General features: G+C 43.5%; 3 protein-coding genes across 3 annotated transcripts; 2 read left to right on the top strand and 1 right to left on the bottom strand.

The window, feature by feature from the left end:
• Positions 1–781: 781 nt before the first annotated feature.
• LOC134182420 (uncharacterized protein K02A2.6-like) lies at positions 782–1,918 on the top strand. The gene has a single exon (XM_062649822.1). It carries the CDS (start codon positions 1,076–1,078, stop codon positions 1,916–1,918), a length of 843 nt encoding a protein of 280 aa, XP_062505806.1. The 5' UTR covers positions 782–1,075.
• A 10,946-nt stretch (positions 1,919–12,864) lies between these two features.
• On the top strand, positions 12,865–13,643 carry LOC134182425 (6-phosphogluconate dehydrogenase, decarboxylating-like). Its single transcript, XM_062649827.1, has 4 exons — positions 12,865–12,990; positions 13,060–13,190; positions 13,257–13,393; positions 13,508–13,643. The coding sequence occupies exons 1-4, from the start codon at positions 12,921–12,923 to the stop codon at positions 13,641–13,643; spliced, it is 474 nt and encodes a 157-aa protein (XP_062505811.1). The 5' UTR covers positions 12,865–12,920.
• Positions 13,644–14,111: 468 nt separating this feature from the next.
• LOC134182275 (serine/threonine-protein kinase PITSLRE-like) lies at positions 14,112–21,417 on the bottom strand. The gene is made up of 12 exons (XM_062649671.1): positions 21,358–21,417; positions 21,176–21,298; positions 20,980–21,105; positions 19,403–19,528; positions 18,493–18,612; positions 18,314–18,436; positions 18,089–18,214; positions 17,903–18,028; positions 17,716–17,838; positions 17,542–17,640; positions 15,825–16,418; positions 14,112–15,226 (listed from the first exon to the last, which is right to left on the bottom strand). Exons 1-12 carry the CDS (start codon positions 21,389–21,391, stop codon positions 14,418–14,420), a joined length of 2,529 nt encoding a protein of 842 aa, XP_062505655.1. The 5' UTR covers positions 21,392–21,417; the 3' UTR covers positions 14,112–14,417.
• Positions 21,418–21,733: the final 316 nt, after the last annotated feature.

Below are 21,733 nucleotides of genomic sequence, written 5' to 3' on the forward strand. Positions count from 1 at the left end.
TCTAGCGTCTGCGACGAGCTTCGACAATTGACCAAGAAAGATGTGGAATTTTGTTGGACATCCCATCATGATCACGCTATACAGGAGATTAAAGCGGCCATAGCCACAGTACCCGTGCTTAGGTACTTTGACCCGCAGAAGGATGTCACCCTCCAGTGCGACGCGTCAGAGAAGGGTCTGGGTGCTTCTCTTATGCAACAAGGACAACCGGTTGCCTATGCTTCGCGCGCGCTAACAGACACCGGAACACGCTATGCGCAAATAGAGACAGAACTGCTGGCCATCGTATTCGGAGTCACAAAATTCCACCACTACGCGTATGGCCGCCATGTGACGATTGAGAGTGACCACAAACCCTTGGAAATGATTGTCCAAAAACCGATCCATTCTGCGCCAAAGCGTCTGCAAAGGATGCTAGTACAGTTACAGGGTTATGACACAACGGTCACGTACAAGCGGGGTAAAGAGATGTTCGTAGCAGATACGTTGTCGCGAGCATATTTACAGGGTCAAAGCAATCATATCTCCTCCACAAACGGGTGTGAATCCATCTAATAATCTGTTGCAGTCAATTTTCGAGCGGGAGCTTGAATTTGTAAACCTCTCCCAGCATCTACCAATTTCCGAAGCCAGACGCGGAGAAATTCAGGTGGCTACTGAACAAGATGAATGTCTGCAGGAGGTTAAGCAGCTCGTTATGCGAGGATGGCCACAAAGTAAGACGCAGGTACCGCGGACAGTGGCACCTTATTTTCCTTGGCGCGACGAGATCGGAGTACAAAACGGCGTCTTATTTCGCGGAGAGCGAATTATAGTCCCTGGTGCGATTCGTCAGAAAATTATGACCGCGCTTCATTCTTCTCACATCGGCATTAATAGTAGTCTACGACGAGCACGCCAGCTGTTCTACTGGCCCGGAATGAATGACCACGTAAAGACGTTCATTCAGCGATGTGCTACATGTCGTGAAGTAGATCCAGCTCAGCCGAAACTGACTCACATCCCGCATACCGTCCCATCTCGACCATGGGCGAAAGTAGCCGTCGATCTCTTCGTCGTTGACAGGTAGGACTATATGGTCACGGTTGACTACAAGAGCAATTTTTGGGAAGTAGACAGGTTGGACAGCCTCACTTCTCAAAGCATCATCCGGAAACTGAAACCGCATTTTGCACGGCATGGCATACCGGATACAGTAATGTCGGACAATGGGTCCCAGTTTGTTTCAGGAGAGTTTAGTCGTTTCAGCCAGAACTGGGGTTTTGATCATGTTACTTCGAGCCCGGGCTACCCACAATCGAACGGAAAGGTGGAGAATGCAGTAAAAACTACTAAGCGTCTGATGGCGAAAGCCAAGCTGTCAGGGGGCGATCAGTGGCTTGCTTTCCTCGAGTTCCGAAACACTCCCAGCCAAGGGTTCGCTACTAGTCCGGCACAACGTCTCATGAACCGGCGCACTAAAACTCTGTTGCCTATGTCGGAATCTCTACTCGTCCTCCGTGAATGTCCGGACGTATCGGCCCAGCGAGCACACCACAAAGCTCAGCAAGCCCGTTATTACAACCAGGGCGCCACAGACCTTCCTCCTCTGCAGCCTGGAGACATTGTCCGTATCCAACCACGCCCCTCATCGTCCACATGGCAGAAAGGCACCGTCCAAAAGGAGGTGGGCATAAGATCGTATCAGGTCAAAGCGGATGGAGATACAGGTGGAACATACGTTCGCAGTCGTCGACATCTGAGGCGATCCCACGAAGTCACTACGGAAAAACACCTTCTCCAGACTCAAGTCTCAGAACAACGAAATGCAGAATCCACAGCTACAAGAAAACAATCAGCCGGCCAGTCGTCGTGTCATACCACGCGTAGCGGTCGAATGGTGAAGCCCCCCAAGTATTTGGACGATTACACCACTTAGATAGATAACTCTAGCTAAAACAGTACAGGTTGTAGTTAGTGACTCCTAGATAAGAGTTGCCAGTGATTGACGGAAGGAGATTGCCAAGCCATAAACAGGACAGTTTTTTTAGTTTTTTTTTGTTTAATCAAGGGGATATGTAAGGGGGTTGATATTAATACTACGTTACGCGGGCACAGCCAGTAGCAGACTACCACAGTGTACAGTGTACATCACCCATCGGCATCCTGATACAGATACAACGTCGAAACGAGTCAAGCAAGAGCCCCGTATGCAATTCTGTCACGTGCAGCAATAACTATTTTGAGAAGGTTGTGCTAGAACTGCATGGCCACTGCTGGGTGATTTCTTGATCAAAATTTTTACGTTACAAGATGTAAGTTGAAATTCGTTTTTAATTTGTAGCACTTGATTTTAATTAATTAATTTGCTGACGTACAGGGGCGCGTTTCTTTATTCTCCACCGACTAATCCGGTTGAGGTGGTGGACCTCCACCGGATTAGCCGGATGTATTCCGGTGGGGGGATTAGTGTGGAATAAAGAAACGTGCCGGTGGAGGTGAGCACGCGCATTCGGATAATATTGCGAAATGGATCGTTCTTGCCCTACGTGCATGGCTATTGTTGCATTTGCAGCTTCCCTAGATTACAGACTAGATTACGGTCTGCAGGAGACTCTACATTGAACGTCTGTCTTCTTTCCGCCATTCTTTGTAGCAGTGAGCATGCGCAGTGATCTACCTCCACCGGACCTCCAGCAGCTCCACCGGTGGAGCTAAAAGAAACGCGCAGGAACTCCACCACCTAATCCGGATTAGACGGTGGAGGCTAAAGAAACGCGCCCCAGGCTACGAGCTGTGGACCATCATGCATGACCCCTAATTACTTTTTCAGCCCCACTGCATTATTCTCAAATGCAATAGAGGCAGTCATGCTTAAGCATGCATGTAGAGTCCTACATCAATTATCGGACATTCCCCAATACCGGACACTGGCGTACGGAAACCAGACGAAGATTTCTTGTATCTAAGGCATGAATGTAGAGAGTAGGCACACTGTAACACGACGTGCTAGATTCAGCTTGATCACTTGGCGTATTGCTGTTCACGGTGACAAAATAGAACTTCCGCTGCTTTCTCTAACGGACACGCCCATCAAATATCGGACAGCCGCCGTTTTTGCTTACGACAGTACCACAGTTTACTGTCTGCACCTTGAAATAATAGGTACATGTCTCTTCTACTCGTAGTGATAACAACAGACCGGCAGCTTTGCACGTTGCTCTTCAGGAAGCTGAAGAAGAGGGGCGGGTCTTGTTCTCTAATATCGGACACCCGAGTTTGCTTGATGCGAGTGCAAATAGGCTAGAACTGTAATAGAGGTTACTAGATTGTGTTGGCCACTCCTATGGGAGGGACCATAACCGCGTATATAGTTAAGAGTATGGTTTAGCCTGGGGGCTTGGAGAGGTGAATAGAGTCGTGACCAAGGGTAGAAGGCCACTCAGTGTCTCTCACTAAGAACCCAATAGTACATGGTGTCAGCAGTGGCGCAACTCTAGAGAACTACCGGCGATGGCTACGTTCCAGGTTGCACCTCCAGAGATGTTTGATTTCTCGTCCCCTGAGCAATGGCCAGGGTGGAGTCGTAGATTTGAGAGATTCCGAACCGCTTCAGGTCTCGTGGAGAAAGAAGACGCAATGCAGGTCAGTACACTCGTGTACTCCATGGGCGCTCAAGCAGAAGATGTTTTAGCCTGTCTCACCCTCACTGAGGAGCAGAGAACGAAGTATGCAGACGTCAAGGCTGGGTTAGATGACTACTTCGTAAAGAAACGAAACGTGATCTTTGAAAGAGCAAAATTCAACCAACGACGCCAGACGAGAGATGAACCGGTCGAGACATTCATCACAGCGTTGTACAGCTTGGCGGAGCATTGTGAGTTAGACCAATAGATCGTCGATGTAAATAGAAAACAATAATGGTGAAAGGACACCGCCTTGTCGCACACCAGTAGTTACAGCAAATGTATCAGATAAGACTCGTCCCCACTTAACTCTGCCTTTCAAATTTTTGTACAAGTATTCCAGTAACCGTAAAATTAATGGACCTCGATCTTCCAAGATGCCAAACAATTTATCATGCATGACTGATCCTGTCAAAGGCTTTAGAGGCGTCCATAAAACAAGAAAATACAGGAGATCCTCTCATATTAAAATATTCTATAGTCTCTCGTACTAGAAATGAGCACATAGTTGTACTATGTTTTTGCAGCCAAATTGAAGATTGCTTGACTGAAGATTAGACTTACACATGTCCACTAACACAAGTTTCAAGATCTTAGAAATTGTTGAAGACAGAGTTTGACATGTCAGATCTGCTGGCAAGTTTATCTTTCACTATTGGTACTTTAACCCCATCTGTCATGGAGTTGGGCAGATAGCCATGAATCAACATACAAGTGAAAAGAGTTGAGATATGAGCAATGACGCAACCTGGGGCATACATCAAGTGTTCCTCACAGATATTGTTCGAACCGGGAGCCTTAATGCCCCTCAGAGACTGAATGACTTTCTCAACCATGTCAGCTTCTACTACTGTAGCGCGAGTAATTAGATGCATGTTTACGTTAGCACTGCGTTAAAGCACGTTAGTACGACATCATGACTGTTGTCTATTTAGACCATTGCACTTGCTAGATTATTTAGTCTGCATTGAGTACAGCTACGCGTTATAGCAATAGGATAGAGTTGCTCTACTGCTGTGTCGGACCACTGCATCCGCTGCAAGCACTAACAGTGATAAGTGCTACATTTGGTGACAGGAGTGGGATACAGATAAATGGCAGAAGCGCCAGACCAGCAGAATGCGGAGCAGGCAGTGCGCGCCCGAGGCAGTAGAATAGTGTCTCTTCCTGATTCTTTCAGTGATGGCGACGTGGAGCAATGGCTCAAGAAGTTTACCCTTTGTGCTGATGCAAATGGGTGGGAAGACGATGAGAGAAAAAAGAAGATTCTTCCGACATATCTAAATGGGAGAGCTTGGATTGTTTATGATCGGTTGCCAGAAGACAAGAAGGACACGTATGATCGTTTGTGTACGTCACTTAAGAATGTCTTTTCCCCTGTTACAGCAGAGAGACGCCGTCTGGCAACGCGGCAGTTCAGGGAGAGAAAATGGAAGACTGATGAACCATTGGAGGTTTATGCAGGAGAGCTAGAACGTCTCCTGGACAGGGCTTACCCAGCACTAGGAGCCGATGATCGGCAACAGCAGCTAGTAGACCAGTTCACTGAAGGAATGCCACCAGCTGTACGTAGGGAATTAGAACTTCATGCACAGGCAACATTCGAGAATACCATACTGCGAGCAAGAGAGCTAATGCTCTTGGAAGACAGAAAGAAGGTACGAGCTCAGACTGTCGAAGCTGTCAATGTGGTGAGGCAGGATGTTACCCATTCTGATTCCACAACTGAGCTGGAACGACGAGTGCAACATCTAGAGGCACAATTGCGGCAACCAACACCCACATGGTCTAAAGACAAATACCCACAATTACCTCACACACCACGAGGATTGAACAAAAGGGATCTGATTTGCTTTCAATGCAATCAGCCTGGGCACTTACGCCGCAATTGTCCCTTGTTCTCTGGTCCAAAACAGATTGGGCCTTGCTATCTTTGTGGCCAAATGGGTCATCACCAACGTCATTGTGGACAAAGGCCCACTCAACCCCAAGGTCGTCAAGGAAACAATCAGTCTTTGCACAGTCCAATCAATGGTGGTGCTTATGCAAGACAAGAATGTCATAGTAATAGAACATCCAAGCAGTCGAGCAAGCCAACTGATCGCTTCTATCAAAGCAAGCCAACGGATCGCTTCTATCAAATCAACGGGTTGATGCACTCTCTAACAGGAGAGGGAACTGTGGATGGAGTTCCATCCAAGTGTCTTATCGACACAGGAGCATCTGTTTCTTTAGTCCCGCCCTCATTTGGGAGTGGCAAGATAGTACATCCTTGTTCTGAAAGCATTATGTTACGTGCTGTCAATGGCACCCCATTGAAAGTACTGGGCAAGATTGACCTAATTGTGGCTCTAGGTTCTTGGGAGGCCCCACACCGCTTCCTGGTTGTGGAAACCCAGACAGGATCTATCTTGGGGTCAGACTTCCTGGCTAGTCATGGGATGATTGTGAATATGAAAGACAGTAGAATGAACTGGATTGGAGGATCAGTGGAATTAGTTAGGTCTGTGGTAGGGGATCAATCTTGCAGTCTTGTCCTAGAGGAACAAGTTTCGACCACAGGAATGGAGTGTGTGGTTGTCATGGCCAAGGTGGTGAATAACAATGGCACTCACCTCACAGGAGCTGCCATGTTAGAACCTGATGAGGAATTGGTGACTAACACAGGAACACTGGTGGCCAGAGTACTAGTAGATGCCTCAAAAGATAGGGTACCAGTACAGTTGATGTTTCTCCAAGGCCCCAAGTGTCTCGAGAAGGGAACAGTGTTAGGAGAGTTGGAATGCATAGAACATTCTAATACACCATTAGCATCTAGTGGATGCCCAGTCTATGCAGTAAGTCATGAGCAGTCACACTCGGCTTTTCTCAGCCAGTTCAACTGGGCAGAAACCAGACTTAGTCCACATGAGAAAGGAGTACTGGAGCAGATGCTATTGCAGAACAGGCAGTTGTTTTCGAAAGGTCCCAGTGATATGGGCCGAACAACTATTGTGAAACATCACATACCTACACCAGGAGGACGCCCTTTCAAGTATCAGCCACATCGGATACCTCACCACCTGAAACCTGTAATGGAGAACCAGATTGATGAAATGTTGCAGAACAATATAATCAGCCCATTAGGCAGTCCTTGGTCATCACCAATAGTCCTAGTCAAAAAGAAAGACGGAAGTCATCGCTTTTGTGTTGACTACAGAGGTCTGAATGCAATTACCACAAAGGATGCATACCCACTTCCAAGAGTGGATGAGACCTTGGATTCCTTGGGTGGAGCAACATACTTCTCAACTTTGGATTTGGCAAGTGGCTATTGGCAGGTAGAGGTCCGTGAAGAGGACAAGGAGAAGACTGCCTTCACGTCTCCGCAGGGTCATTTTGAATTTCAGGTCATGCCCTTCGGACTCTGTAATGCACCGGCCACTTTCCAACGATTAATGGAATATGTTCTTGCCGGTTTACAGTGGGAACACTGCCTTATTTATCTGGATGATATCATTGTGTTTTCCTCTACATTCGAAGAGCACATCGAGAAATTGACAAAAGTCTTTCAGAGACTGAGGGAAGGAGGGCTAAAGCTGAAACCAAAGAAATGCTTCTTTGCTAAGTCATCGGTGAAGTACTTGGGACATATTGTGTCTCAAAGAGGATTGGAACCTGACCCTGAGAAGATAAAGGCAGTAACAGAGTACCCAAGACTACAGTCAGCATCAGCTTTACGCAGCTTCCTGGGATTGGCTGGCTATTACCGTCGATTTATATCAGGATTTTCATCTGTAGCAGCCCCATTATTTCAGCTGCAGAAACAAAGCCAGAACAAGCCCCTCGTCTGGACAGAGGACGGTCACTATTCATTCTGCACACTTCAGCAGAAGTTGGTATCAGCTCCTATTTTGGCATTTCCTCAGTTCGAGGTCGAATTCATTCTGGCAACAGACGCAAGTGATACAGGGCTGGGAGCAGTTCTCTCCCAAATTCAACACGGCAAAGAGAGAGTGATTGCCTATGCTAGTCGAGTCCTACACAAGAGTGAGAAAAATTATTCTACCATCGAAAAGGAGGCACTGGCCTTAGTTTGGGCTGTCAATAATTTCAGGCCATATCTGTATGGACGGCTCTTTACACTTATCACTGACCATTGTCCACTGACATGGTTGAAGTCCATTCGAGAGCCTAGAGGTCGCTTGGCACGTTGGATACTTCTTCTAAGCGAGTATGAGTGGTCTATTTGCCACCGACCTGGCAAACAACACACCAATGCTGATGCATTGTCCAGACATCAACCGCCTTCTGTCAACATGGCCAGTCATCATGCGACACTTGATGAATCCTTTGAAGAGATCATGGCGCCTGTTGGAGCTGTTCAGGACGTCTTAGGTGCTGTGGGAATGACCCCTACTTGGTCATATCGTGAACTGTGTGACATGCAAGCGGCGGACCCAATAATTTCACAAGTATTGGCTCAATTCCCAGAACGTCCCTCCGCTACAGGGTGATGGAGATCTCATCCCAAATTGATTGCTTATCGCAAGATTTGGCACCAGCTGGCCGTCGATGATGGCATTCTATATCGTTTTCGCCCTGCCACCCCTGCTGACGGTGGAGAGGATAAGCAGTTGCTTGTTTTACCAACTTGTCTAATTCCTCCAGTTTTAGATCAGCTACATGACAATGAAGGTCATTTTGGAGCCGATAAAACGATAGGTCGTGTTTCTGACACATGCTGGTGGCCAGGCTATACCAAGGATATATATGAATACATCCAATCTTGCGAGATGTGCAGCCGAAGGAAGCCCATGTCCAAGGCCAAAGCAATGCTACAGAATGTACCTGTAGGAGGTCCTATGGAAATGATAGGGCTAGACTTTATTGGGCCTTTGCCAAGTACTGAAGCAGGCAACAAACATGTCCTAGTGGTGGTGGACTATTTCACTAAATGGGTCGAGGCTTTTCCACTACCGGACCAGAAAGCTGAAACAGTGGCCCGAACTCTGATGCGAGACGTTGTTTCTAGATATGGAGTTCCAGTCGTCATACATAGCGACAAGGGAGCAAATTTCGAGGGCAATGTCATGAAGCAGTTGTGTCAATTACTCGGTATGAAGAAGACTAGGACAACTGCTTACCATCCCCAGAGTGATGGATTAGTTGAAAGAATGAATAAGACCCTCATGGAAGCCATCTCAAAGTATGTTTCCAACAACCAGCGTGACTGGGATCTGTGGCTGCCTCTTGTATTGTTTGGCTATCGAACTTCGAAACACGCGTCCACTGGAGAGACACCGCACCGACTCATGTTTGGCAGAAAGGCACGCCTACCTATAGATGTGGAGCTACAGAATCCCCTTCCACAACCTCAACCAACGACTGATTTTAAGCAAGCAGTTGAGAAACAGTTACAGATGACAAGAGAATTTGCAGACAATGAGATAGTGCAAGCTCAACACAGACAAAAAAGGAACTATGACAACGGTAGCCGTGGTCCTGTGTACAAGGTAGATGATTACGTTTGGCTGTATAACCCAGCAGTACCTAAAGGATTATCTCCAAAGCTTGCTAAACGATACACTGGACCATTCAAGGTTATAAAGGTTCATGGTAGCACCAATGTCTCTATCAGACGACCCAAAGGAGGACGTGTTCAGCGAATTCATGTCAACAGAGTGAGTCCATGTTACTGGAGAATGCCGAGCCAAACACCAGAATGTTCTGCAAGAAATAACCATGCAACCGGACGAGCTTCTCGATCATAATCAACGTCATCCGTCATCTACATTGCCCGAATTGGACATCCATCATCACATCGACGAGGAGGAAGCAGTCTTGGTAAGAGCCAACGGCAATGCAGTTAATGTTCAACCTGTTCAAGTCCCTCCAGCAGAACCGATGGTTCCACCTGCACCTCCGCCTGTTAGTCGTGTTGGTCGCCGACTCGTTCAGCCTGCCTGGATGAGAGCCGGGGATTACAACGTTGGATATTATTGACTCGAGTGTTGTGATCGATCTACCTGTTCGTCGTACTGATCTTAGAAGACGTGAGAACCCGTTTCATTACTAGAGAGGGAGGAATGTAGCGCGAGTAATTAGATGCATGTTTACGTTAGCACTGCGTTAAAGCACGTTAGTACGACATCATGACTGTTGTCTATTTAGACCATTGCACTTGCTAGATTATTTAGTCTGCATTGAGTACAGCTACGCGTTATAGCAATAGGATAGAGTTGCTCTACTGCTGTGTCGGACCACTGCATCCGCTGCAAGCACTAACAGTGACAAGTGCTACACTACAACTCAGATCCAAACGGTACCTCCCCGTGTAGACATCGTGATTGTCTATTTTGACTTGTACCAGACCTAACGATGCCTAGATTCCCTTCTGCATGGTAAGTGAAGCTCCCTGAGACAATCCGCCCAAACCTCTGCAATAGATTCGTGGCAACAAATGGGCCTTCGAGGATCTGCCAAATTTACAAGACAAAGATGATATCCAGTATCATCCAAAACAGCTCCACATTTATATGATCTTAACTATTCGGATGAGCAAACCGACAAACCTAACCTCAGCTTAATTGCACGCCGAGCGATTTACGCAAGAGTCAATTGCGGAGCATGCAGAGGAAGGAACCACACCAATCCGGGCACCCACACCTGTAATTTAGCAGTTAGAGAACGAAAACGAGCAGCATTCCTCATCGAAACAGACGCTTTCAGAACGTTGTTGAGTAAAGATTCAGCTAATTAACTCAGAAGATAACTTCTTTTGGAGCTTGTTTTCTGGAGGTAATCCGACAACTTACTGGCAGCAGGAATAAGGCGGCTTAACACAATACCCGTAGGAAATTCTGATGGACTTGCAAGAAAGAAGTCTATAAATGACTTCAAATTGGAGAATCGTATAGGCAAGCAAAGATCGAAGAGCCTGAATCCACGAAGCCAATTAAGAAGGCACAAGGTGAAACAGACTTGACTGAGGACAGACCAAAACCTCCCAGACGGATGGGTAGAGAAGCCTGCCACCACACGGAATCACTGAGATGATCATAGGATAACAAATTGGAGAAGACTGAACGAGTTTGAAGATCGTGAATTTCAGCTGCCTCTGAAAGCAGACTAGGACAAACAGTTCTGGCTAAATGATCAGGCGAGGCACATGACTGTACCGAAGCAGCAAAGAAGCGCTTTGTACATCATTCAAGGCAACCAATTGATCACACAGACGGTTACCAGAATCGGCAAATGAAGAGCAATAGCTGGAGACAAAGTCTGCTGTACTAATTGGCAATTCCAAAATAGCAATGCCATCGAACTTGACAGGGACTGGACAGTCTGGGATAGAGATGTTTAAATCTGGACAATAAAGATCACATTTGTCATGACGGATGTTCAAGCCCAGCATCTGGAAGCAAACAGACAGAGAGTTGAACGCATTGATCACATCAGCGGGAGCACCCACCAAGAAGACATCGTCCAAGTATGCAAGAACTTGGATTTCGGGATAGATATTCTGCAGGTTGACAAGAGATGGATGGATGGTCAGCGCAAAGCCGGACCTAAAGGGTCACCTTGGTGGACACCAACTTCTGCCTGCCTGCCTGTCTGTCTGTCTGTCTGTCCGTCCGTCTGTCCGTCCGTCCGTCTGTCTGTCTGTTTGTCTGTCTGTCAATACATATATTCTCATACATCAGCACTATTACTGTGTAATTGTCCAACACCAGTCCAAAAGCCCACAATGGGCCACACAACAAAACCCAACTACTTATAATTAACAAATGCTTCATCAACGTTTAGAGAGTTTTTAAACTGTTATGCTCTTCCTAATTTTCTACTAATCACATTAGCATTGTATCTTTGCAATGCTATAGACAAACAGCGACGCCAGTACGTCTTGAACTCTCTGCTGTTCTTCCTTCCATCTTCATCTGTTGAAAGGATGGACAGTCGATTAAGAAACTGAAAAGCATCATGTCCCCATCTTTCGAAATGTTTAAAAACTAGGGCAATACAGTTAGAGGATTTGCCCCACATGTCCAACTCACCAGCATATTTCTGTGATTTCACGGCTTCTTGTTTGGCTGCAGTTGCGCCATCTTCCAAAGCTGCCTGGGAAATAATATGTTAGACCCATGGGTGAGCCACTGAAATGTCTGTCTAACTGTCTGTCTGTCTGTCTGTCTGTCTGTCTGTCTGTCTGTCTGTCTGTCTGTCTGTCTGTCGATGGTGTAGACAGGTTTCTATAATTATCCAGAGATGTAACGCTAGAGTTATATTAAAGAAGATAAGTAGATTGCATGTAGGTAAGATAGATGATTCTTTCTTTGATGTAGATATTCAGCACTATGTTCATTAGGATAATAGCTATGACTTCAGACATTTCAGTAGTATTTGTTAATGCTTAGGATGCTTTCATTTTTGCGATTGTTACATTTACAGTTTGGGAGAGAATAAAACAATCTGTCTGTTTGTCTGTCTGTCCGTCTGTGTGACTGTTCGTCTGTCTGTCTGTGTGACTGTTTTGTATGTCTGTTCAGAGGCATACCTGGAGCATTTCATGGGTTTGTTCTTCTAATGCTCTAATGAACCTCCTAGTCAGTTCAACATGCTCTATTCTAGTAGGCGTGGTCATTGTATGCAACTACTATACCTGTCTAGCTACCGCACGCTCACGATTATGCCTCAGCTCTTTGTGATTGAGCCTCTAGATCTCCTGTGTCATAGTCTCTTGCACAGCCCCGCTCCTCGCGCTCGCGTTAAGTAAGAGGAGCTGTGCAAGAGACTATAGACTTGACACGTCTCGTAGCTTTCGCTAACCACATTAGGAGCAGAAATCACCAAAATCAATTTTAGTACCTACCACTGTATAGCAAACATGATCGACTGCGTCGAAAACACACTGTTTACACGAGTCACAGACAATTCGTCGAGAACCCGCGTCATAGCCGTTCCCTCCGCTCTGACGTGCATCTGGAATGTTGGACTCATGCAAGCCAGCACTTTAGCAGTTACAGCCCGTATGTCTGCACGGTGCAAACATTGCATGCATGGTTGGTCGTATACAGATCGAGGTAAGAGCGGACCTCCGACTGAAGTGGGCCGGTTTGTTTGCATCCTCTCGAACCCCCTAGGTACGCGCCTGCTGTTTGTCGGTCGCTATGACTATTTGTTTGTTTCTTTGTTTGTGTGTGTTTGCTTGTTTGTTGTTCTGTATTTGATGCTAAGCTATTGGTCAAACAATAATACATGTAACATTTAATTCTAATGCAGAAAGGAACAGGCAAATGGACAGCCATCTCTTCACTCGACTTGGGCATTCCTGTCACACTGATCGGTCAGACAAACAACAGGAAAACAACATTTTATAATGTGTGCACTAACTCGTGCACATTGTCTATTGTAGGTGAGTCTGTGTTTGCACGTTGCCTTTCCTCTTTGAAAGACGAGAGAGTAACAGCTAGCAAGAGCTTGAAAGGGCCGAGTACGACCAAATATGAAGGTGACAGGAAGGAAATGGTGGAGCACATCAGACAGGTAGACAGTGAGAAGTCGTGGAGGATCTCGTTGTTCATTGATTGTGATCTGTGTGGGTGTGGTTAGGCTCTGTATGCATCCAAGATTATCTCGTATGCCCAGGGCTTCATGCTGCTGAGAGAAGTGGCAAAGGGATACATGCAATTAACACTCAACTATGGATCAATTGCTCTCATGTGGAGAGGAGGCTGCATCATTAGAAGGTCGATCTTCTGTCTGTTTACGCGTTTGTGTATCAGTGTGTAGTTGTTTTGTGTTTGTTATTCATCTGTCTGTGCAATGGCTGTCACTCTTGGCATCCCCACTCCATACTTCAGCACTGCTTTCGCCTTTTATGATGGCTACAGATCAGGCAGCTTACCAGCTAATCTCATCCAGGCACAGAGAGATTACTTTGGTGCTCACACGTATGAGCTGCTTTCCAAACTCGGTCAATTCATCCACACCAACTGAACCGGCCACCGTCGTTGTCTCGTCGTCCACTTACACTGCCTGATTGGTCAAGTGTAGCCATTGATATCAACATTTATGTTTCAGTTGTAGTGATGTTCTGATCTTGACAGCATGAGATTGTATGTTGCTGTCATTTTAGCTCAAATGGATGTCTGTCTGATATCATTTCCCAACAGTTGTATTGGTTGTTCTGATGAATTAGGTGTAGTACAAGTAAGTTGTTCTCCTTGATTTTCAGTCTGATATTAATAATCATTACTGATTGACATGCTGGGTTTGTAGCTTACTAGACATAGGTGAATAAGAAGTGGGGAACATCTTAATTATTAGACAGACACATGGACAGACTACAAGCTGATGCTATCATCAGCACAACCACAATTTCTCAACAATTTTCTCATCACAGGTTGTGTGTCTTGCCTATTATCATGAGAATGTACAGACAAACATTCAAATTGAATAGGCAAGTTGTATCATTTAAATCACAATAGACTGACACTTAGCTGCAGCATTGACATACACAACTGACAAACAACATTTAAATGGCTATAAAAAGCTTCATTTAATGTCAAACGTTTTCCTGTAGTTCACATCAACACAAACTGTAAAAACTGTGAGACTGACTGCTAGACTATCAAAAAGTTCAATGTCAACTCATATTGCACAGCAGACTACACACATGCAACATCATCTATTGCATTTATAACAAGCAGCAAAGTTGGATGAATTGAGACAAACAGACAAACAAATACATCACAATTATCTGCTCCTAAGTCACATCCACGGCATCTCTACGAGTGTCACATTGTCTTCTTTGCATTTCTTGCCTTTCACCATCCTTTTGGGAGGACATAAAGTGTACTCATCATTCTGCTTCACTGCATTCACTTGCATGAGAGCTGCTGCTGCAGAAATGCGATCACGTGGATTCTCTTCTGCCATAGCATAGCAAATGTCCTGCAGTGGAACATAAGGAACAGCTTGAAACTGCCTCTCACGCACTTTCCTCTCTGTAGCAACTCCTATGAATAACTCAACAAACGTGACTCCCAAGCTGTACATGTCGGCTTGTGTTGTGTTGGGTGGGGAGACTGCACGCCCTTCCACAACTCGTTCTGGTGCAATGTATTCTGGACTGAGAGGACCAACAGAAAGTGACTCGTTAGAGAAGCGACAAGAGCCCAGATCACCGATTTTGGCTTCCATGGTCTTGCTGATGAGAATGTTGGTAGAGCGAATGTCTCCGTGAAGTAGAGCAGGCTGCAGCTGGTGAAGATACATCACACCACACAGACATCCCACAGCTATATCCACTTGTTCCCTCATGGACAGATATCTGCTTTCAATGGCAGCATTGATCACATCTTTCAGTGATCCTTCCAAAAGCTCCATGACGATACGAAGAGGAACTCTATTCTTAACGATAGCTCCACAGATGGATACGACATTGGGGTGATGGACACAACTGGACACCGACACTTCACGTCGAATCAATGAAATATTGAAATCAGTTACTCTAACCGGTTCTTCATAAAATGTCTTGACAGCAACTGCTACACCACTCCACATGCCAACACCAACCTCTACAATACACCATCAATACACACATACACATACAGTAGAGCACCTATTATCTGGACAGCTCATCTCTGCCACCTGGTCATCGTGTGACCACAAAATCAGTAATGGAGAATCAAAATCTCAAAATCAGAGCCACAATACAGACAAACGATATGCTACACATGTAAAGATAACCACCTGTAGTAATATAGTCAGTGTATGAAAAAGTGGACATCAAGTTGTTCGAGGACTTACAACTGAGTTCATGTGACGACCAATTATACCAACGACCCACTAAATTTTTGTTTTTATACTGTGGAGTAGAATAGTGAAATTATTCAGGTCAGACTGAGAGTGACACCTCTGAAGTCCCGGGATTCTGTTTACTTACCAGAACAATCACTATCAATATTTGATATTTATGAAATGTGCGTAAACGTTCTAAACTCCTTGACGACTAAAAATTTTGTGAGGTTGCCAAGATGACGACAACGTCTGCCATAAACCTCCGAACACTGAAAGAACTTCATACCAATTGTCTGGAACCCTCTGGTCCCAACCTGTCTGGACAAGTTGTGCTCTACTGTATAGTTAAGCAAGCAATTCATTCATTTCTGTTACCTCCATAAGCTCCTGTTCCCAACTTTAATCCAGTCATGTGTAAACTATCATCATGGATCTGTATAACGCTGTCGTATTGATGTTGAAGTCGCTCCAGCTGCTGCATTGCTCTTTCACTTCGTTGCACGTCTCTTGCCAGACGTTCATTAGTCGTGTGCTTCTCTTGTACCTCGTGCCTCAAAACATCAATTTGTCTTCTCTGTTCTTCTATTGTGTTTCTCATATCATTCAATAATTCTCCTTGTTGTTGCAGCTGTCCCTCTTTGTCATCTAGTTCGCTTGTCATTCTCGTGATTTCCTGCTGTAGATAATTTGCTTCTCTCTGTTTCTGTGCTGCAAGATGTTCCTGATCATGAACTGCTGTTTGCAATTGTTTGATGTCTTCATCACACTGTTGGAGAACCTGCAGCAATCTCCTTACTTCTCCCACTTGACGTTCATTCTCATCAGTGACGGTACGAGTTACAGCCTCCTGATCAACCAATTGCTGCTGTAAAGCAGATTTCTCTGCTTGAATGGCTCGATTGCTTTCTCTGAGCTGCTCCAACTCTCTTTGTAAATCATCAACTTGAAATGCACTTGCCTGATGCTTGACTGCAAAAATAAATAGTAAAGATTAATACTCAAACAAGCAATAATACAGATAAACCGATGAGTGAGTACGACAGAAAATCTAGCATGTATGTACATAAAACAAACCGTCAAAAACAATCCCATCACATGAAGGTAAAACTAGTTAGACCATGTTTCCCCTAGTGCTTAATTGAACCAGTTTAACAACTGGTTTAGGCTAAACTGGGTTAGGGATTGACCTGTTTCCACCTCCACTAAACCAGTTATATTCTAGACCTAAACCACATTTTCTAAACATGTTTGTAATAAGCTTAGCAAGTCGTCTAGGTTTAACTGTCATGTGACAGTAGCATATATGCTTGAAGATGACATCTGACAACGCCATTTAGTATTATTTTGTTGGTAAGGAATTGCCTCAAAATATGAATCGTCATCAAATAAAGGAGAGAAATCAGCAGCTGGTGCATGTATGTAGATGCTGAATTTGAAGTCTCAGCGACAACCAACTTGCTCTGACTCGGTAGCAGAGCAGTGCAATGTATAACAGAAAAGATTGTTCCGGGAATACCACGCATTGCAAAACGGATTTCTCTGAGTACCTCCTGGGATGTGCATGTCCCTAGTGGAAACAGTCGCCTTCTTTAATGGTTTAGTTTATGAACTCGTTTAAGCTAATGAAACTAGTTTAACATGGAGCTAGTGAAAATATGGCCTTAGGGTTTTCTCACAGCTTGTTTGAGGTAATAAACTAAAAACATACACTACTGATACAACATGCGCACATTTTAGTCTCTAACTTCTAACTCAGGAAATGCTGAATAACTTTTGACAGAAAGGTTTAATAGACATCATTTTAGAGTACCGCCTTGCACCTTTTACTCCATGCATTAGCAGATTAATTTCTGTCTAACAAGTTATTCAACTTGCCAGCTTGGTGGCTCTGACGAGAACCCTGTTTATGTTTATCCCACATCTCGTGTCACATTACATGCTACATGTGACCTCATCATCACCAACTGACTTAGCTAATGCAAATTGGATTTGAATCGTTTGCTCATTGAGTATAAGGAAGTCACTACAGCACAGTTTATACAAAAATGTCCTGCAAGAATAATTGTGAGCTCATAAGTAAATGAGTGTATACCTTGATGATAAGAAACAACTCGTTGATGTTGTTGCAAAATGTCGACTGCTTCTTGATCTTTCTTTAGCATTCGTAAGCAATAGTTCAGATGTCGAATTGCTATACACACAATAAGATAGAATTCGTACTTTGTCTACTTTCTATCATTTCTAATCATTTTATGTGACAAAACACCTGCACTTGTTGTGGGATGTACACATATACTCACACCCAAAATGTTGACACTTTCCTTCAAGATCCTTTCTGCTTCTTGCCACTTCTGTTGTCTCAAAAGGACTTTACCAACACCAAATAAACCTGAATACAAATAAACATTCTACAGTTAAAACAAAACAAAATATGACTCTAGACAATGAATTACTTCTTCCTCTTATTGGGTGTTCCGCACCTATTGCCTTACTCATCATTTCTGATGACTCGTGGAACAATGGCAAAGCAGCCATTTGTTGGTCTTGTTTCACTTGACATTCTGCCATACGACAGAGAGCTGAACAAAAGGAACAATAAACATAATTAAGAGACAATTCTCATATTTACAATCTCTCACTTAAAGCAGTGTCATGATGGTTGGTTGGTAAAATGTGTCTTTGCATTGTTGCTGCTTCCTGCAGTATCCTATTGGCACATTTGTAGTCACTCCTTATCACCAATACTTCTCCCATTTCACTCAACACTACACAACACAACACAAGTCAGCAATGTATGTCACACATCTAACACACTGACAAGTCAACATTAAACTCTTCTAACTCATTTCCATCTTGTAACTTACCACGTGCCTTGCCTTGTCCTTCTCCCACCATTTGAATCCATCCATCAGCCTGTTGTAACAATTTTTTCACTTCCTCATCTGTTCCTTCATTTAGTTGAATTGCGTAAGCCAATAGAGTAGCATCTACTCAAACACAATCAGCAACAACAAACAACATTTCAATTCAACACCATACTCACCTCGTGCTTTACTAATGTTGTTATCTGTGCTGAAAGATAAACAATAACCTTCTCTCATCACATCTTCTGCTTCTTTTGTTAAACATTGAGAGAGAAGGCAACGTGACAAATAAGCACAAGCTACACAACAAAATACACTTTAATTAATAAAATAAAACAGTCATTGATATCAATATTTTAAAAATCCAAATTAATGAATAGAATGTAAAATCCTTTATCAATAAATTTCTACAAAACAAAATATCACAAACCACTATTTCATATTTAATAAATAAATGTTTGATTTAAGATTAGCAATTTTACCAGCACACGAATCAGCATTCTTTATTGTTTTCTCACATCACACAAATAAATCCAAAGCAGCAAACATCATAATCACGACTGCAATTTTCTATCATAAATTCACACACACTCTTACATCAGCACATAGTCAGACCTCGTTACTTTGACATCCAATAAACTGACATCCTTGCTTCCCACAAACATACACGTACAACCAATTTACAAATGTGACACAAAGCCCTCATGTCCACATTACCAATAATCTGACAGTTGCATTAATACAACAAACACCAAGGGAGCAAACATGGTTGCAACAACCACATCCGACCGTATGTATTAACATTCACAAATGCAACACAAAGACTCGTCTAAAGTCGTGCTTCTCCACTTTCATCACTTCCATCCACTTAACTAAAGACATTGACTTCAATTCACAATGTCTAAATTCACTTTTCTTCTCTCTTTGTCTATGTGTCCTCCTTGACGACCCGACCCGTTCGTGTGTTCCTCTCATCTCTTACACTCTACACAAGCTGCAACACTACATTACTTCATTAATTAACAAACTCATAAACCTAACACTCAATATTACATTCACTTACAAACTCACAACATCACTCTTACTCACTTGCTGCCATGATGACTTTGTTCACAGAAGACAATCTACGCTGGATGTTGAGTGACTCTCTTAGATGTTCTGTTGCTCTTACATACTTGCCCTTATCGTATAGATACCATCCCATAGTGTGTAACACTAAATTAGAGACACAACAACACAACGGTCAGTCACGTCATCTCTTCTAGTCGTAGTCTCTCTTCACAGTCTGTCAGACCCTCCCAACATCTTCACCTCTCAACACACACTACACACTAGACATAGTGCACATAAATCATAATGAAAATCTAGCTGCACTACTCACATTTCTACTTTTCTTTTGCTTTCTTCTGCATTAATATTTCCCTATACACTAAATTAAAGATAGAATGCATTTTTCTTGCTGCTCTCATTTTCTGTGGCTGTTTGTATTGCTGTCTTACTAGAAAACTCTTGTCACAACCAGCTATGCTACCCTCATTGTTCTACATTCATTTCTGACAAAGTATGACTTGTATCTGTTGATGGACGGCTGTTTAATATCCAACAATATTACAGCAGGATGTCACTTTTACAAACACAAGTTACCCCAACATGTCCGTCTACCAGACACAGGCTACCTCCCACTCACCTTAGCTTTACACACAAAACGGTAATGTGAGATTACGACCCGTCCTCATCTGTGATTCTGAAAATGTTGCAACTGCAAATAAGAAGCAAACTAGAGTGGTTCTGTCCATAGAAGAGAAGATAGAAATTTGTAAGAGAGCCTCGGGTGGCTGCAGCTATGTCTGCATTGGTCAAGACTTTGGAATTACGAGCTCTACCATGTGGGACATCATGAAAACCAAGAACAAACTGCAGACATTCCACTCTCACCAGTCCCACACGTTAAACGATTTGGTTGTGTAGCTGTAGTGAGTAGACGTCATGCAATTATCTGGATTATTCAGAGTTATGAATAGAGCAGGTCCCAAAGTCTTCACATAAGTGACATCCTACTGTAACTTACGCAAAACACAAAAATTCTGCTATAAATTGTAATTCTCTTAATGGAAGAACAAATTGTCATCATAACGAATACAAATGATGTCACATGAAGAATATGGAAAAAAGCAAATGCAACAAGATTTAATAAAACTTTGTCCAAATTAATGAATGACCAAAAACATGTTGTTCTGTAAAATACCCTGAAAGAAATTTGTGCAGGAGAAAAATTGTGCTTTTTCTAGAAACAGCACTACTTGTGCGAAATTCATTTGTGCGACAATAAGGCCATGCGCAATAAGATCATGTACAAGGGAAAAATATATGTGAAATTTATTTTGTGCGATGGGCTTGTGATCGCACAAAATCGCACGAATTTTTCTCCTGCACAAATATCTTCTTTCAGGGTAACATAGAATATCAACTTAATATCAATCCTGAGTTCATATTCAATAAAACATTAATTGACAAACAAACTGTTGACAGAACTGATGAAATGCAAGATTTTAGATTTAACCGTCAACTTTACTATCTAAATTTCCTATAAACGGTCAATAGAGGTTGAAAGCGTTGTGTTAGTGAGACAAACTCATAACAATGAATAAAACAGAAATCACACTTACTATCAGACAGAAACTCTTCATCTTGAGGTGTAATATCTCGTACAATAGACAAACATTGTTCCGTAAACTTTAAGGCGTCATTCACTTTATGTTGGTTATATAGACACAAACCCAACATATGGAGCGCTTCCAACACAAATTTAAATAAAATAATTAATATCAATAAATCTCTACATCTTCACACATACACACTAACCTTCTGCTTTCTCTATTGGTTCATGTTCTGCTGTTTGGTAGAGTTGAAGTAATTGATGGTAAATTCTTTCAGCATCTACAAAGTTGTCTTCATCCCACAACTTCTTCGCTCTCAATAATAAATCTGTAAACGAAAACGAACAAATCTGAAACAAACACTACATCTCCACCCACAAATGATACCATTAGGTTTGGCAGTAGATTGACGTTCCGCCATAATCAGCACGCGCACAATAGGGAGGGGCTTAGCTCACAAGTGTGCACATGCGCAGTCAGTAAAACCTCTCATCCTTCCATTCAGAGAAGAGAGAAAGATTTATGGATTGGCCAGTAGACTTGGATCAGAGTCTCGGTGACACTCCATCATTCAGGCAATCAAACAAACCAATTTTCTCGTCTCTATTTCTAATTGTTTCGTTACTCTTTGTAATCTCAGAGCAAATTTGAGTTGTAATGAGTAAGATATGCACAGACTGGAGAAGGTTCGACTCAAATTAGTGTAGAAATGGATGGTATAGGGTAATCTGGGGTATTTCCACACACGGGGCAATTCCGCACA

Source organism: Corticium candelabrum, chromosome 7, assembly GCF_963422355.1.
Source record: "Corticium candelabrum chromosome 7, ooCorCand1.1, whole genome shotgun sequence".
In the NCBI taxonomy this organism is placed as follows: domain Eukaryota; kingdom Metazoa; phylum Porifera; class Homoscleromorpha; order Homosclerophorida; family Plakinidae; genus Corticium; species Corticium candelabrum.